The following is an 18,852-nucleotide window of genomic DNA, read 5'->3' as shown; positions in this document are numbered from 1 at the left end:
GTAAAAGCTGTCACTGCCAGCCAAGCTGAAATGCTCATTTACTGCAGCACATGGATAGCATTATTGTTACCACAGACTTTGTTTGGGTGGAAGTCAGTGGTTAAACACCTGAAATCTCAGTAGACAAAAGAGAAGACTATAAAGTTTTATGACTGCAGAGTAGGAGATTGCAACATGTAGGTTCAATTAAAAAAAAATACTCAGAAACTATGTTATATTACATACTTTAGAGGTTTTGTCACTGAGTTGATTAGTATGACTTAGTTATTAGCTGTTACTAGAAGCTTTCCACTGAGAAATGGAATTAGAAATACCAGTTGCTGTATTTTTTTTTTCACAATCCTGTTGAATTAATCTCACTCTCCCAGATGCACAGAGAATGAGTCTTAAGGCTGTTTTCAGGCAGGTTTAAATATTTGTCTATTTCTTTGTGGGGAGAAAAATGCAATCTGTAGAGTGAAAAACGTGTTATGTAACAGCTGGGCTTTAGATGCACACACCAGAGCAGAGGGACAAGGGCTGTCAGCCGCATTTGTCCTTGGGCAGCTGTAATTCTGGGGACCACAATACTTATTTTCCCAGGCCAGCACTAGTACCTTTTCTAACTCTCTTTGGCAACCCCTGACTTTATCCTATCCCTTTGGTTTCCCTTTCCTTTTCTCGCCCACCCTTACAATTTTCCTTCACTCTGCGTCCCCTCTTCAAGCCCTGTGATAGCTACCCTGAGCACTAGAGAAAGGCTAGGGATTAGATAAGGAAACATTGATGTTTTCTCACATGCACAAGAATTCACAGGTAGACTCATTCCCAAAACATATTTAACATAGCAGCTAGACCATATACATCTTTAAAAAAGACAGGTTTTTGTCCAGTCTCTGACTGGACAAATTCAGGTATTTTCAGTGGCAGCACATACATGAGAAGATGTCAAAATGGTGGCAGGAAGTTGATGTGAGGTTGATATGAGGTTTACCTGTGGACTTGGCTCTCAAATGCAATTTCTAGGTGTGTTTTAGGCAGCTAAATTTACTACTCAGAAGAGCCTAATGTCAAAACAGAAAAGAGCCTTCAGCCAGACTGTAGTGAATTAATTAGAAATACAAAATAATGTTTTCAGATAATTGTTTGTAGTATCTGTCCAGCTCTACTCCTATACAAAGCCCTCTGCTTCTTCTTCTTCTTCCAGTTTTCCAGTCTTATCCTGTGTATTTTTAGCCACTACAACCAGTGAGATCCAGCTTCTACCTGAGCTGGGCTCCATTAGGTGAGCTCACTGGGTTATGACATTTAAAGACAGGTATCACAAAAAGGTAATTTGAGAGGGTAAATTAAGAATTAAGATGAGCTTTTGAAGGTGTGGCAGCCCCCAGATCAGCCCACCCCAGTGAGTTTGACTTGTACTGGTTGCAGTGAACAAGTGTTGATGTTCCTCCAGCCTCTCTTAACGCCAGCAACTGGGCTGACACAGCGGGATCCTGCCGAGTGCTGCTTTTTGACCTGATCCTGGGAGCCCTTGATTAGAGCATAAAACATGGGTAATGTGAGCCTTCAATGGTTTTCACGTTTCTACTTGAGCATGGTGTGCCCAAGGGAGACTTGTGAACGCTTAGGAGTTCACTGGTAATCTTATTTTACCCATTTTTATTACTGATTGAAAAGTACAGGGTTGAGGGGATTTTTTTTCTAGTCATAGTTTTGCTGGTGGAGAAATACAAAGAAAAGAAATCCCTTTTGATGTGGGAAATGATGTTATATTTTCTTTAATAAAGAGTAAATTTTATTGTGCGCCATGCCAATTTATAAATGTGGTCTCTGTAACTAGCACTTTTAATTACAGGGGGGAAAAACGGAATTAGTTCATTAATACTGTGAAAAAGAACAGTGACCTACCTGCCAAATGGCAAGGTGGAAATAATTAATCTGGTCAATTAAAAAGAAACTGATAAATTAAAATGCAAAGCCTTCCATGTGGTGCATTAAATTAGAGTTGTAATTTCCAGAATGTTGTGTTTATTGTCAGACTTGATCCCTTTTTTTCTTGCTTGCCTTGATTCTGTGTTTGGCAAGTCCTGTTAGTGAGTTCTTTGGCGTTCTATGCTGAATTCCTACGCCCATGCATATTTTGCAAAAGAGAGCTTGCAAGATTAAGCTCTTTATGAAATCCAACTGATGAAATGCACATGCTTTGTTATTTTATTGTCATATTACAAACCTCCATATTCCCTTTGCTTTGCTTGTTTTCCTACTGTTAAATGTCACTTGCCTTTCCTTGGGCTTTAAATGACCCAGGCATGGGGCTGAATTGCTGGGGTCACCTCAATCAATTTATGACCTTAAAAATCCGATCCACACGGAAACTACTGGGCTGATGGAGCTGAACCCTAAAGTATACAGCGTATTTGCTCCACAGAACTGGAAGCAGTAAAACAGTTTCTTTTCTATAAATATCAGTAACTCCTCTTGACATTTACAAGTACATAGTATTTTTTTACACACTGCATGATCTCAAAAGTGCTTAACAGATCAGTGAACTGTGTATCTGCTCAGCATTTGTAACTACAAAGCCATTATGTGCCCTGCACCATCCCTCACAAAAGCCCAGGACATTTGCATTAGCTCCTGTCCATCTCAAGGCCATAAATTGCAATAAGAAATATGGGCTACTTACTGAATGGTTGACCAGTGCTCTGATGCAGCCTACGGGAAAATATGAACGTTATTGTTTACTTTAACTAGGGCATATATCATACAGAGCCAAGGACTTCTCGTTTGTTAAGAGGAGTTACTCCCCTCAGAAATACTTTGAGGCATGTCCCATTGCTAGGGAAAAACCAAACTGAAGTCCAAAAGCTAGGCAGAGGATGATCTGCAAGTTTTATATCTGAAGTGTTAGAACTGGCAAGCATTAAAAATACAGGGGGAGAGCCAAGTCAGATGTTTCTGTGATGTGGTAAAAATAAGCAGTGCGTGTTATAGCCTCTTCAGAAGGTGTGGGTTTGCCTTGTGAGAGGGAACAGTACTAGATGGAATAAACAGCTGTGGCCAGAAATCAAATTCCTGGCAGTTCAACAGCTCTGGTCCTCCTTCTCCAAAACTACAAATCACCAGGGGGATTCCCTCAGCTCAGCTCCTGCCAGCAGCTCTGCAAAATCACCAGACAGCCCCCACCACATGGTTTTAACTCCTGAACACTCATACGTGTCAATTAGATTTCCTCACTAAACCCTTAAGACATCGTGATTCAGAGCTGAATTATACACTCTGCGCCCATTTTTCTTATCTAAACCAGCATATCGTTGCCTGTGTCCAGCTGGGAATTTCATCCTGGAGAGGAGAGACACGAGAAGTTCCTATCAGTGACCAAGTACAGGGTGAGGCAAGGGATAACAAATTTATTTGCTGCAAATGAACACAGAAAATGTAAAATCTACCCTGAGGTATAGAACTTACAAAACTCTTTTAAAATCATGAGATTTCTCAACACCTCTGTCATCTTATACTATAATGGCCCTATAAAAACTGAGGTGGGTGTCCATTGCTGCATGATGAAAGTTATCCCAATTAAAAAAAATCCTCAGAAACAATTGAAAGGTTGCTGAGACCAGATGTGTGTGGGAGACTGTCCTGACATGACAAGTTGTACAAGCATTGCTAAAGTCAAGGGAAATCTCAGCCACGCAGAGTGCCTGTACCATTCTCTGGGCTTTGTCCTGCTGGCTTGCAAGGCTTGCTCTCCTCTCACCCCTGTGTCTTTCCCCCAGCCCATGCCCAGAGGGTGTTGTGTCTCACACAGTTCCATCTCAGATTCTGATGTCCACTCAAGCTGTGTGATGAGACCATCTTACATTTCCTGAGCAGGTAAGGAAGTGCTCTTGTGTGTCGTGAGCTTAGGTTGTGTGATAGAAACCACGCTTCTCATCCCTGTGTGTTTTGCCTCAGTGCTGTGCTGCCACAAAGTCAGGGTCATGGATTTGATGAGACTGGCTCTAGTGTTGCATATAACAGCAGAACAGGTGTGGGAATAAACAAATCCCAATTTGTGTTTCATGACAGCGCCTGTTTTCAAACCCACAAGTGAAGGATTGAAGAAGAGAGGGTTTAAGACAGACAACAAACTCAGCTATTTAAAATGTACTGTCAACGTCCCAGTAAGCTCAGCATGCCATTTGCAAGGCCCAAAGCAGGAGGGGAGGGGCTGCTCTGCAGGCTTCAGGATGCTGCTTCTCTGCAGGCTTCAGGATGCTGCTGCTCTGCAGGCTTCAGGATGCTGCTGCTCTGCAGGCTTCAGGATGCTGCTGCTCTGCAGGCTTCAGGATGCTGCTGCTCTGCAGGCTTCAGGATGCTGCTGCCTGGCCCCAGCAGCCACAGCCTGGTCAGCTCCTGGCTCTGCACAGGGGTGAGCAACCTCGCCATTGCAGCAATGTAGCCCCAGCGCAGGTGTGCACTTTGAGGTGGTGTCTCAGCATGCTGTATCCTAAGGCACAGATTCCTACAGGTATTTGGGAACCTCCTGCAGAAAGGGTGAAGCTCAGGTGCCTACACGCCATGCAGATCTTGGCCTGAGGGCTCTGTTGCTTCATCTGCAGTTGCTTCACCCCTGACCTTGGGCTAGTGAGGGAAATGGCAGAGGGGGTGTGATGATCCCTAAAAGCCACTTTTGTGATCAGAACCCAGCCTTGGTGCCTGCATGGTTCAGGTCCCACTTCCCTATCCCTGGGGGAGGGAGAAGAGCAGCTGCTCATTGCAGTGGGTGCCATTTTCCTACTCAGGGCACCCCTGAGTGTGTCCCTGCCGTGGGCAATCCCTTCTGGGGGACAAAGGAGTGGAGGGGAGCACACATGCACCAGTGGCTGAGCTGCCACAGTGTGGCAACCGTGTGATCCAAACCTGAGTTGGCCTTCCTAGCTTACGAAAATTTGTATTTTCCCAACAGGTTGTGCTTCCTTATGCTATCTATATTTGAGTCTTCCTCCTTTGCTCTTTGTGTCCCATTGCACCCGTGCTGCACTTGTCCTCATTTCAAAACCTGCACATGCGCCTCTGAGCGAGTTTCCAGGCTGTGGCATGTTTTATGTGTCTTTATTAGCTCCAAAGCTGCAGTGAGATTACATGATGTCTAGATTTCCTTGCAGTCAAACTTAATATCCTGAGAAATGGGAAATTTTACTGAAATCCTGCGGCACTGGCCAGGGTGTGGGAGGGTCCACCCTGCTGTTTCCATGCCTATGTTGTTGCCATGGATGTGCAGAATTATCTGGCTCGAATTTTCTTTTTTTTTTTTGTGCGGGGAGCAGAGAGGGGTGATGTGGTTTTTTGTGTGTCACGGTGGGACAAATGCACTTTAGATAATTTTGCCACTGCCCAATTTAAATCATTGTAAAAATGTGATGGAAACTCAAAATGTATAAATCTGAAGAAACCTACAGGGGAAAAAATGATGGTGAAAACATGCTGCATGAAAAAGGTATTCAGCCTTCTGAGTACTATGGGAAAACAAACAGGAATGGCTGTAAGCAATAATCAGAAGGATATGAAATGTATGCTGGTACTTAGCTAGTATAAATATTCATTGCTTCAGGGGAGCCAGGCAAGCCAGCATCAGCTGGGGATATTAGCTACATGTCATGGACTGAAATATTTCTGTGAAAAAGAAAGGGGGTGGCTGTTTGCAAATGCATTTGCAGGCAGAGCCAAAACTCAGTCCCTTGGAGGCAGAGAAGTGCACCGTGGCTCCCCTGCAGCCCTTAAAGACTTTATCCCATCTCAGTGCTGCCGTCAGTGCTCTTACTTGGCTGCTCCCAGTCTGGGATTCATTTCAGATGGGAAAAATGCAGAGTGCTTCTCCCTGGGAGCTTTGCTGCATATACAGGATGCTGTGAGAGGGAAGGTGCTAGAAGGTCCTCATCAGAAGCACTAAGCTGCTCCCAAGGGCTGCTCACCACGGGGCGTTATCCAGCTGCAGGGCTACTGACACACAGTGACAGCCTTGGAATCACCCTCCTGTGAGATCCCCGCTTCTGCTCTCTAATGACGACGGGCAGGCTCTCGGGGAGAAAATGCAGCAGCAAGGAGCTGCTGGGAGGCAAAACTGCCAGGCTTACTCCCCAGGTTTAAAGTAAAATTCCCCCTGAATGAAATCCAGCACAAATCCTCACTAAATGGAGATATGGTTATCGTTAGTGCTATAGTAGAGCCCAGAAAGGCTCCTCCAGGACTGCATCAGATTGCAGGGATTCAGACACACAAGGTGAAGAAAATGGCAGTCAGGAAAAGAGGTAAATGAATCTGTCTTTGTTCAGTGTCAGGAAATTAATGCCAGCTTCTTAAGGCATGGGAAATGACATTGGCTGCCAAATACAAACTGCTCTGGATTTCATGGGAATAATTATGACAGTGAAATATTTTCTTAACTTGACCTTTGGCCACATACTAAATGGAAAGAAGTAAATTTGGCAGTGCAAATGCAAACTGAGCTCAATTAACTTATACTCATGGAGGATCTGGCCTTACAGACCCTGCTCCACAGGGCCAAATCCTGCTGTCACTTATGCTGGTGTAAATTTGATTCTGTTTTGCTGAAGTGCATGGAAGTACTGGGGCTTGCACTAGGTGAGTGTGAGCATAATTTAGCACTCAGTGAGGATCCTGCCTCGTGGAGGTCAGTGACTGAGCAATCCCCCAGCTCAGGCAGGAGCTCTGTAAGGCAGAAAAGCAGGGGTGAGGGGCCCCCTGCGGGCTTGATAGAAATGTGGTCTAGAAAGGTGGGAAGTCCTTCCCAGAACTGCATCCCTGTTTGCACACAACCTCCTGGAGATTAGTTCAGAGCCAGCGACCCCTTCTAAGGGGTGAGCATACATTCACCAAAGCTAAAATGAAATCTCAGTTTTTGTAGCTCTGGTCTGTACTTCTGGTTGTTTCTAATGTGTGATTACCAGCCCAGTCACGTTCATTCACCTCCTGCCTCTGGAACCTCTTAAGTTCAAATAAAGGAACAGTTATTGGCATTATTATATATTTATTTGCACTAGCCCAGATTAAGACTTGATGGTTCTGGGCTCAAACAACAAACAAAATGACAATGTTAGCAAATGAGATTATGATCTGTTTTTGCATTCGGATTCTGGGCTCATTTCCACCAGTTTAATTCAATAGTTACTTTAGAAGGATAAAAAATATGATAGCACTCTATTGGTAAAACAGGACAAACAACCTGGAATCAAACCAGCTTATATTTTCATCAGAAAAAGGGAGAACATATCAGGCAGGAAAAATACTTTAGGAAGAGAAATATGTCACAGCCCATTTTTGGTTTACATTTCTGCAGTAATTTCATGGCAGAAATATTAAGCAAATGTTGTCACATAAATTGCTTTCCTCATCATCTGGAAGCAAGGCTAATTACTTGGGTTAAAACTCAGAATGAAAACATTGGTTGTTTAGATTTCTTGTGTAAATATGCATCTAATTGAATAATGGAAATCAGAGAAAATAATTCTGCAAAACATGGTACAGTCTTAAATTATGGGAGGTTAATACACATCCTCAGTGTTTTCAAATGCAAAAGATGGGAGGTTTCTATTTAATGTGTCTCCCTAGGGAGGAATTATCTGATCTCTAACATGAGAAAACACCAAAGCCATGGCAAAGGCCTGCTGTTACTCTATCACAGAAAAACATGTTTCTTTGAAATTTCATCAGCTAGAAAATCAGTGAGTAGGGTTTCAGATTTCATAGAGGAATTTTACTGGGGTTTTTTTTGGGCACAAATGATAAAAATGCTATAAATTCTATCTCAGACTCTGCACGTGAAAGGTTTAAGAGATTATGTGAGTAAATCATTCATCCCTTCTGAATATCCTGCTGATAAAAGGGATCCCCTGATGTGATATATACTGTCAGGTTTGAATCTGAAGCAGAGAATTTCTTTCAAGTTCCCTTCAGGGAATCTGTACATTTCATGCTGAATATTAGGATCACCTCTCCAGGCATGGAGAGGAAGCTAGAATGAGACCCTAAAGCCATAGAGAAATTATCAGAAAGAGATAAACTGGTTTCCTTTTTTTTATTAAATTCTCCTATAACCAGCTTTATAACCTAGCAAGTCACAAAAATTTCACAGTACATTACACATGCTCGCTGGCAGGCATTTCACAAGATCAAGGAGGCGTCTCTGCGCGTTCTGTCCTGGATGGAGCACAAAGGCAGAGGGCAGGGCTCCCGCATCTCCCTTCCCAGCGACGCCATCCCACTCTAACAGCTTTATATTTTGTTGACAGTTTCACTGCCACCGAGCCTCGTTACCAGCATTTCGTGCCTTCCGAAGCCCTGATACATTCTTGCGCAGGCTGAGAGGCAGCAAAGGTGGCCTCGGTTATGCCGGGTGAAGCCGTGGCTGCTGCCCGTCTCTAAAGGGAGGGCGATTCTTGCCTTGCTCACAGCTGCGAGCGCTGAGAGGCGGATGGGGCGGCGCCGTGTGTGAACAAACGCGGTGCCACCGGCACAATCTGGACGCTCCGTGAGCTCAGGTGTGCGGGGACTGAACAAATTCCTGCCCAGAGGTCAGGCTGCGCTACTTGAGGGCAGGTTCCTGTCCAGTGTGCAGTCCCTGTAAGGTGCTGGGGGGGAGCAGGAGGCTGCGGCGGTGCATGGCATTGCCTGCATGCCTGGGCTGCAGGCACCGGTACCCAAAATTGTCCCCCCGCTGATGCTGAGGCAGTATAAGCACCTCTCTGCTGGGCTGTGCATGGCTCGGCCCACTGCTCCTTCTAAACGCAGGGAAAGGGCAGCAGGAGGCCGAGGGCAGGCCAGCGCCGGGATGTTCCCTTCCACCGCTCGGCTGGGGCTTCTTCTCATTCCTTCTCTCCCGCCATGCGACGCAGGGAGCTCTACCGTGGGCCGGGAAGCGCGGGGCTCCGCTCCCCGTTATGCGCTGGCGGCACTACCCGCTCCCGCTGCCAACCCCCGTTCCCGCTCCCGGCCCGTGCCCGTTCCCGTTCCCGTTCCCGCTGCCGGCCCGCGGGTCCCGGCGCAGCAGCGCCCTCTGCAGCACGGCCCGGCCCCGCCGCACGGGTCACCCGGGGCGCGGCTCCCGGCGCTTCTCGGGGACATTCCGTGTCTCCGCACCTGCGGCAGCGGGCGGGGGTGTCGGTGTGCCGGCTGCGCCTTTGCCGCCGGGCCGCCCACCAGAGCGTGTGGCGCTCCACGCTGTAAAAACGCCATGTGCCTTGAGATGCTCAGCAGGGGAAGAGCAAAGGATTTATGTGCGCTCTGAATGCCCCGTCCCTCAGCGCTGATGGTGCTTCTCCATCTCCTGCGCCGCGTGGGAGCCGCAGTGATAAATACTACTGACAGAGCAGGAAAATCCGACAGGCCGTGTGGAGCTCTCGCGTTGCTGTTCGCCGGCCCTGTGAGCGCCCGTGAATCAGCGGAGGGGCACACAAAGAGCTCTGGGAGGCACCAGAGAAGCGCAGCTCAGAAAAATCCGAGCTGTGCTGATTTTAATTTGGAAAACGGCTGTTAGTAAACAGTTCAACCCAACTGTTGGAGTGTTAGCCAACTCCCTCTGCCTTCTCCCACGGGAAAGAGAGTTATAAAATAAAACCGACTCATAAAAAGCTGTTCGTCAACCTGTTCCCTGCTCGTGACACAGGCTGGAAAGGGTCCTAAGGGCAGAGCTGGGGGAAAGGAGAAGGTAAGCAGCAAGAAAGGCTGAAATTCAGGGAAGTGGATGCCTGTGCACAGCAGAGGACAAAAAAGCCAATGAGAGGCTCAGACCGTTTACACATTCACCACGGGAAGTTTAAAAGTTTGTGATGCTGAGTGATGATTCCCATGTTCCAGAGCAAATGTGGCACTTATGTTTTCTATTTCCCTTTCCGAGGCGTTCCTGGTGGGGTGGCTGTGGGGACAGGGCGATCTCCCGGGGCCGGGGCTGCAGTGCAGGGATATCCCTGTGCCAGGTGGTTGGGAGTGCTCAGCCCTGTGCCCAGAGCCGCAGCTTCCTGGAGGAGGCTGTGCCCGGCCAGGTCCAGGTGAAGGATCAGAATCCCCTGCCAACTTCTGCTTCAACGTCGTGCATCACAAAAAGTGATGTTTTCTTAATGTGCGGTAGCTGCGCCATGGGAAACATGGAGTTAGCTGATTTCTAAGCAGCATTTTAAGGGGGTAGAAACAAGGGGCTTTGTCATTGAATAAGACTGGGGTTGTAGCATTCCAGGACTTTCCAGAAGCTGTGCTTGGATGGCTTGAAATAATAGTCTGTGAAAATGGGTATTTTCCAAGGTGCCAATTTAAGACTCATTGAAGTCAATGTGAACTTTTTTACTGGTTTTCCTGGCCTATGGTTTGGACTACAAACTACAGTCAATTTAGGGGAAGATCTTCAAAAATAGAAATATTCTGGACTGATTGGTTTGTTTTGGCAAGGCCTGCTCTAAGGCTTTATTAGTTTAAATTCAGGCAAGATCTAGGAAGATTATGCCAATCAAAAGGTTCTTAGGAAAACGAGTCCAAATGTCTCAAGTTTTCTACTTAATGAAAAAGCATCAGCCAAAAAAAAAAAAAAAAAAAGAAATGCTCTGCTGAAAATAGAGCCTAAAAGTTTGTCAGTAGTTAAAGCCTCATTTACTTCGTTTAGAAACTGTTTCTTTGTGTAGGACAGGTTGTCCAAATGAGGTACAAATGCACTTCCTTGAAAAACATGAAGAAGATGCATACTGTCCTGGCCATACTCACTCCTTAAGAAAACAGCAGATTTTAGCAGGGTCCCAAAATATAGAGGTATTTCATTTACTGAAAGGTTAAAGAGAAATAAAGAGAAGCCTGAGGGAGAGGAGGGGATGGATCTTTCAGGGCTTCTTTCAGCCCACACAGCCACGTTATCACACCAGTGTTCCATATCTGAATTTTTCAGGGTTAGACTCTTTCTGCCTTTGCTGGAAGCTAAAGCCAATATGGATTTGTGGAAGTTTTGAACTCAGTCTTCTAAAAATAGGCTGTTGTCAGTAAGTTATTGTGGAATGGGCTGTCAAAATCAGCTTTTATTCTTGTATGTAACTTCACCATTTTTGGAAAAATAACATTCCTCTCCTTGTTCATCTGCTAAAAGGGGCTTGCTTACCCAGCAGAAGTACACACAACTTTCCCAAGGAGGAAGACTGTCATCATGTTCCTCCCAGCACTGTATAGGAAGACTCTGCTGTCTCATCTTTTATCTCTGCCTTACCATAAAGCCAGCCACTCCTTGATTACAGAAATTTTTTTATCAGCTCTGACTGTGGAGCTGATCACAAGGGTCCCTGGCATTCACTACCTGTGTTGTGGTGATGGTGTCAGCAGACATTTGATGGAGATTTGAGCACCAAGGTGGGGCATGAAGTAAGTTCTGTCTCTGGCCCTCTGTGCCTCTCCTGCTCCTGCCAGTGCAAGTGGGCTGCTGTCAGAATGCTGGTCTGAAGCCTTTGCTTGTGCAGTGTGTGCTGTGATTACTGCAAGGGTAATTGGAAAAAAAAGATGTGTCCACTGCAGTACAACACAGCTTGTCACCTGCAACATGGGTGTCAAGCCCTTGCAAGTTTTGAGGACAAGAACATTTAACAAGATGTCCTGTAAGGACAAGATGCAAAAGAGGCTATTAGTGCAAATAAAACCCTGGAGACTGGCCTTGGTATGGCAGTGATGTACATGGGAAGCATCTTGTGCTGCTCATCTTTCAGACCCTGATGCTAGAACAGAGGGCTTCTTTCCCCTTGCTCCCAATAAAAAAACCCAACACCTGCCAAACTACAAACCAACAAAGGCTCTTGCTTAGGAGTCCGAGTTTATCTGCAGCTGTTTGCCCATTGCAGGCCCTGGGAATATGGTCAGATGTTTCTGGGTAGTGTTTTTGATTTTTTTATTTTTGAACAAAAGGACTCTGCTGGCTTAGGGCATTAATTTAGGCAGATTTTACTATATGTATAGGGAACATAAACTGTTACTTGCTATCTTCCTTTCTCTCTAAATAAAAATGTATGTGCTTTCCTTTAAAAATGTATTTTGTGTGTAAGTCACATAGTGATAACATTAAATGTGGTATAAAGACGGTAATAAAAGTGGCTGTAACATTTATATATTTTTCATGACCAAAGTGCTCTGCAGTGGGAGATGCTATAAACACGTGCTTGCCACTGGAGGAAGCAAGAGACCTATGCTGCAGATGATGTCAGCCACACGAGCACAGGCCTCATTCTTCTGGGCACAGAGTGGGTGGGTAGGCAGCTCTCCAGGAAAAAATGAGGGCCAGGGCATCTGCCCCAGCATGTCACTGCCATGGGAAGGTTGGGTGCTATTGCTGAGGAAGAGGCCATGGTGGAGAGGGTGGAAAGTGCTGCTGGAATGGAGAGGAGACTCCATGCAGAAGCATCTCTTGATGCATCAGAGGAGGAAGTGCCTGTCCCAGGCCTCCTCCTCCTCCTGTTGTACCTCAACTCTGCCACTTTTCTGTCCTCTTTCAGCAGCAGAGGCCTCTCCACTTTGAGGTCCTTGTGTTCAGCTTTGAAGCCCTCGGTTGTCTGCAGGCACAGCACACTCCGTGAGGAAACGCACATAAAAACAGCAGGAAAAGGGAAAAACAGGAAAAATGCTGCTCTAGGCACCTTAAGTTGTGATGTAACAGAATGAAGCAAATTCCAGGCATGCCCACTGCCCTCTAGCTGTGTCTTCTAAAAACAGCCACAGCTTGCAGAACTCCACAGCCTTTTTCGGGGACATTTTTTCCATTGGGAGCACGGCTCATCTCCCTCCCCAGCCTGTGGCCAAGGAGCCGGTGCGTTCCCTGCAGGCTGCACGGGCAGTGTGTGCCAGAGCCGGCGGGCCCTGCTGCCTCCGCCTATTCGCAGTGCACCCGTGTGCGCACGGGAGGAAAGGAAGTGATGAACTACTTGGGCATGCAAATCCTGGCAGCAGTGCCCTCGTGAAAGCCACAACTCTGGCTGTATGGAAAAACAAGAGCATATGAGTATCTGAACTGCTCTCCATCAGAGGGCATTCAACATTCGCACAGGCACGAATCTGAAAAGTGATTTTTTTTTTTTAAATGTCCAGTGACTTTTACAGAAAACGCACAATGAATATTAAATAAAGGGCATTGCCTATTATTGCACTTCAGACGTTGTTATGCGGTGTGACTTTTTAAAAAGTTTTTTTTTTAAAGGTCATGCTGTTTATGCTGCATAATATATAATACAATTGCAGTGTAAATTAGAGACATGCTTTACAGCCTGCTGCTGTGCTTCATGGAGGTGAACAAAATTTGAAATCACAGGTCTCCTCCCCATGGGGAAACAGTTGTGGGAAATATTTAATATCACAATAATCAGGGGCTTAATGGCCTAGTGATGAGCTATGCAAGCCTCCCTAGGACACCTTGCATCTCCTGTCTGCTCTCTAGTGTCTCTAGAACATTTTCCCATTCTTAACACTGTTAAAATTTGATTTTAATTTACTGTTATAGGATGTTTAGGGTAAACTGGAGCATAATTATATATTATAACCCATAGCATTTCCTTTAGCCTTTTGTGATATCCTCAGCCCTGACAGGTTTCTCTCCCAGCAGACAAGAGTTGACTTTCTCTGTGTTGAAAGGGTTGCAGGCCTGTGCAGTTCCTATATACATTAATCTCTGGAAGATTTAATTATTCTATTCCTTTATAGTAGCTTCAAAACTTCAAAAATGCTGTTCTCTTTCTTTCCAAGTATACCACAGCGTAGAAACTGGATTCTGAGGGACATGCAGCCTGATTCCAAAATTCCCTCAGGACAGCTCTTCAGGGAGCCAGTATCAAAGGTAAGCAAATGAGTTTAAGCCATGGATTTTTGATTCTTATTTTAAAAACTTCAACTCACACATTGCTTCAAAGGGCATAATACACAAAAAGGAGAGCAGCCATGGAGCAGAGAATCAGGCTGCATAAAAACATTGGAAGGCATTTTGGTCCCACTTCACTGTGGAACACATATGTTTGAAAAGGGATGGGAAGACTCCTGAGAAATGACACAGACTGATGCCAGGGCGAAGGAAATGCCAAGTAAAGGAATTAAGCAAATAAACAGGGTTTTGGAGAAGTGTTGAGAGATGCAGGAAGAGTGTAACACAAGGAGGAAACTGAGAAGCAGATTTCTTCCACTCAAGGGTACAGGTTGTAAACCTTGCATGAAATGGAAGTTACATGGCTTTTTCTTTAATAAAAATGAAAAAAGAATATAATTTCACATTCATGGATTTCTTACCAGAGACTGTTTTAATGGTATTTGGACTGGAGGGGCTGCACACGGAGGACTGAAATTACTGTAAGGACTTGCTACCAAACAGGTTTGCAGGACAAGAGCTGCATCCCAGATGATGTGGGCACCGGGACTCTGAGGGGCAGCACTGAGCAGTGTCTCTGAAGCCAGTTGTCATAACAAATTTTATTTCAAAGGTAGATCTAAACTGAGGTATCATCCTAACAGAGCTTTCTTGGAATTTATTCCCGGTCCCTGTATTCGTTTTAGAATTTGCTACAACACTTGTGCATTTTTAATGAGTTAGCAAAAGAAAATGTTTATGTTTGTATAACTTTTTTTTAATATAAAGCCATTTCTTGTGTTTAAATATGCTATTGATGTGATCTGCAACGTATTAAAAACACCTTAGAAAAAGCAGAAGAAACGTTTCACACATAGGCGCAAATTAGAGCATTAAAACAACAGTTTCTTCAAATTCTGTCCTAGAAGAGACAGATAATTTTTTTTTCAAATGTCAACCAATGCAAAGAAATTGATCAAAATTTCAGAAGGATAAAATATTCTTATGGGTGAAAACTCTATGGGATTTCTAGGACATTCTTGGTCAACATACTTAAAGTTTTATTTAACATGACTGCTTACTGAGAATGCTCTGTTATCTGGTACAGCTTAATTTCATGAAAATATTCTATTTTCTACTGAACATTGTTAAAATACAACACAAAATCCTTAGAGATTTTTGTGAGGAGTAGCATTACCTCACAAGCATAAGAAAAGTACAAAGTTCTCACTTCTGCTGTATGATAACAACAGTTACTCCGCCCACCCAGCGATCTTATACATCAGTGCCCTCAAAAGCCTGGCTTCATAGGTGACTGTGTTTTTCCCACTGTGCATCTCATTCTCTTCAAGGGGGTGCTCAATGACAGCTGGGATGTTTCTTCCATACTGTTCACACTGCTTCAGGAACTGCAGGCACTCCTGAATCACACTGTCACGCAGCATGAGCATGTGCTTGGACATGTTCTCCAGCAAGGACAGGAAACACCGCTTAGCGTAATACCACGTGTCCGTGCTCAGTTTTTTGTTATATGGCTCCAGGCTTTTAATGATCCTTGAAATACCGAAGTCATAGTTTCCCTTCACACAGTAGAGGGTCCCAATGACTAGATTGACAATGCAAAGGTGGTAGGTATTTTTATCAGGATGATCATAAGACAGCTGCTCTTCTGCCTTCTCGATCTTCCTCATTAGTTCCTCTGCATCCTCATTCTGGCTTGTCAGGATGTAGGAGACACAGAGGTTTGCTAACACAATGGCACTGACATCGAGAATGTTGTCGTAGTGCTTTTTAACTATTGGCTCGTAAAAGCTAATAGCCTCTTTATACTTGTTCTCCTGCATGAAGAGCACGTGAGCCACGTTGAGCTTCCACACCTCATGTTCCTTGCAGAACTCCACTGATTTGTGGAAGATCTTTTCTACCATTGTGTAGTTCTTCATGTCCCAGTAAATCTTTGCCTGGGCCATCAAGACAGGTATATATTTATCCATAGTCTCATCATACTCATTAATTGCCTTTTTTAGAGCTTCATCATCCCAATTTTGCCTAGCTTCCTGCACCTGTTTTGTGAGTTTTCTCAGCTGCTCAGTTATTGTCCCTGCTGAATCATCTAGCTTGTGGAAAGCCTCCTCAGGGGCAGTCTGACAAGTAATAATGGCGTCCAAGAAGTTGTACAGATAAGGTGTGAGCAGTTTGTAGGTCAGATGGGCATTCTCTGCCAGCACATCCGCTGCCAGGTCGTAGTACTGATACTTGCAATAGAGAAGTAGCAAGTTACCAAAAGTTTCTGGCGGATAGGGGTTCTGCAGGAGAAGAAACTGCAGCTTCCCAAAGCCATCAGTGGGCTGGCTGTCCATGTTCATGAGTGCTTGGTTGTGCAGCGTGACGGGATCCAGCTCCTCCTCGGCCCTGGGCGGCATGTCCGTGAGCGCCTCCCGCGCCGCGCGCAGGTTGCGCACCTGGTACTCGATGGCCGCCTTGAGGTTGAAGGCCTCCACCAGGGCCGTGCGGTGCAGGAGCAGCGTGTTGCCCACGCTGCGGACCTCGATGCCCTCGGTGCTCATGCCCACGTTGAGCTCGGGGTGCTGGTGGATGCCGCGCTCGATGATGTCGGAGATGTACTTGAGGGCGGCGGTGTACTGCTTGGCCGCGTAGGAGCACAGCGCCATGTTGTAGGACAGCTCCGGGCAGTAGCCCAGCACTTGCATGGCGCTGGCAAACTTGGCGCTGGCCTCTTCGTGCCGGCCCTGCCGGTACAGCAGGCAGCCCAGGTTGACCTCGGCGTCGGCCCGCTCCGAAGGGTCCTCGGCTGCTCCGAAGCCGCCATCGGCAGCGGCGGCGAGCTCCTCCTCCACCAGGCTCTGGGCCGCCGCCAGGTCTCCCTGGGCATAGTGCACGGCGGCCTGGAGGCGCAGGGCCCGGCGGTGGAAGGCGGGGGCGTCCAGCAGCGGGCTGGCGACGCGCAGGGCCTCGGCGAACAGCCCGGCCTTGTAGAGGGCCTGCGCGTGGCACAGGCGGTACGGGAGCAGCTGCGGGTGCAGCGCCACCAGCTGCTCGTAGCACTCGGCCGCCGCCGCGAACTCCTGCAGCTGGTAGTGGCAGTAGCCCAGCAGCGAGAGGCAGCCCCGGGAGCGGCAGCTCTTCTGCAGCCCGCGGTTCAGCAGCGACACCGCCTCCGCGAAGCGCCCGCCGGCGATGTGCCCGTACACCACGGCCGTGTGCTGCCCGTCGGGCACCGGCGCGGCCTCCATCTCCGGCCCCGGCGGCGGAAGCGGGGCCCGCGCTGCCACGGCAACGGCGCCGCCGGGCGGAAGCGCTCCCGGAAGGGCGGGCGGGCGTGCCCCGGAAGCGGCGGCGCCCCGGGGCGGGCGGTGGGGAATGGCGGCCGCTGTGCCCGGGCCTGACCGGCCGCCAGTGCCGAGTCCTCCGCCTTTGCCCGCCCTTCTCTGCTCCCCTCCCTGCGCCCGTCCCCCGAGCGCTGACACCGCGTGTTCAGTGCCGCTTCCGAACCGGCGCACAGGGCTGGAGCCTCCTGAGATCGCTGCCTGGGCCAGCGGGATCTCGTGCCGCTCGGAGGAATAAAGAGTAAAAATCAGCTCCTGTGTTTCTAAAAATGCTGTGTAATAGTTCCCTTAAGCAGTAAGTGGTGTAAAAGCGGGCTCTAAGCTAAACAGGTAGCCCAGGGCAGGAAGCATTTGACTTCTTTCTTGGGCTTTGTTAACATGAAACCTCCCCTTTACAGCCCGTCAAGATCCAAAGTTGGTTAAGGCTGGTGGAAGGCAGGAAGTATGTGTGTACCTTGCCACAATCTGACAGCTCCCCTGCAGCTTTCAAAAGTAGAATAAATTACTTTCAACTTTCTTTATTCAACAATGTAACTGTGCTGTGGCAGGACTTCTTTTCCCACATGATATTTCTACTGAACAGCGATACTCCAGACCACAGACTGCATAATCTTGTGTAATTTCTGTACCTGTGAATAGCTCCCTTAGGATCACCAGACAGATCTGATTTCTGGTCGTTCCGGACTAATGCCAGGCGTATCCAGTGACGGAGTTTGGTTTGCCCCCAGGAATGAGTGCTGCAAGATTGTGTCAAAAATTTTATCTAGGCTGCTCAGTCTCGCATGTTTTCAGGATCTTTTTGTGCGATTCAGTAATCAACAGATACCGCTCTGATTAATCCCAGCACGGTAGTTTCAAGGAGAAGTAATAATAATAAAAAAAAGAAAATCATAGTAAGCCATTAAAATTATTTATTTTTTAAAGACCAATAAACCCAAGTTGCTAATTTCAAAAGCATGCTTTGAAAGCTGAACCAGCATAGTTTGAGCTACTAAGCAAAACAATAAGAGTAATGGTTTTAAGATGAAAAAAAACCAAACAACCCCCCCCCCCAAAAAAAAAACAAACACCCCACCCAAATAAAAACAAGGAAAAAGATGCAGAAGTCTTTTAAGTTATACATTTTGCAAGTATCTAGGATTCACTTGCCTTAGAACAGACACATATTTCTGTGCATCTGTCAGCTGTCTCCCACAGGCAAAGGTTTAGGGTTTATAATGGTATTCCCCAGAAAACTAAGATGCAATGGCCAACATGCTTAGAAATTTGTAATTAAATACAAAGTAATCCAAGAAAGAAAAGGTAGCAAGCAATATAGAGGATGTATTCCAATAGTGGCACATTCCAGTGACAGGAATCTCTGGGGCACCTCAATTCAGCAGATTATATGTCCCACTTGATTGCTATGTTAGAAACCATTCACATATTTTTTTGCTTTGAAAACTCTTCCTTTGAAAAAGCCAGTAAAAAAACCCCCTTGCTCTATATTTTCTTGCCCATAACACTCTAGACATTGAAGTGCTTGTTAGTGTTTTATGTATCTTTGAAATAAACCTGTTTTAAAATTTCACTCAATGCACAAATGACTTATCAGGAACTAAAATTATTTTGATTTTATAAAGGAAAAATAAATACTTGGATTGTGGACTGAAACACTCTTGGTTTTCCACTAGAATGAGT

At 46.3% G+C, this 18,852-nt stretch overlaps 1 protein-coding gene across 1 annotated transcript; it reads right to left on the bottom strand.

The window, feature by feature from the left end:
* Positions 1 to 14,764: 14,764 nt before the first annotated feature.
* On the bottom strand, positions 14,765 to 17,079 carry IFT70B (intraflagellar transport 70B; the record flags this gene model as incomplete). The annotated part of the gene is made up of 1 exon (XM_083865833.1): positions 14,765 to 17,079. The coding sequence occupies one exon, from the start codon at positions 17,077 to 17,079 to the stop codon at positions 15,079 to 15,081; it is 2,001 nt and encodes a 666-aa protein (XP_083721959.1). The 3' UTR covers positions 14,765 to 15,078.
* Between the last annotated feature and the right edge of the window lie 1,773 nt (positions 17,080 to 18,852).

This window comes from Zosterops lateralis, assembly GCF_965231275.1.
Source record: "Zosterops lateralis genome assembly, chromosome: 7".
NCBI classification, from domain to species: Eukaryota; Metazoa; Chordata; class Aves; order Passeriformes; family Zosteropidae; genus Zosterops; species Zosterops lateralis.
Note: the sequence above shows the minus strand (reverse complement) of the source record. Positions and strands in the feature narration are given on the sequence as shown.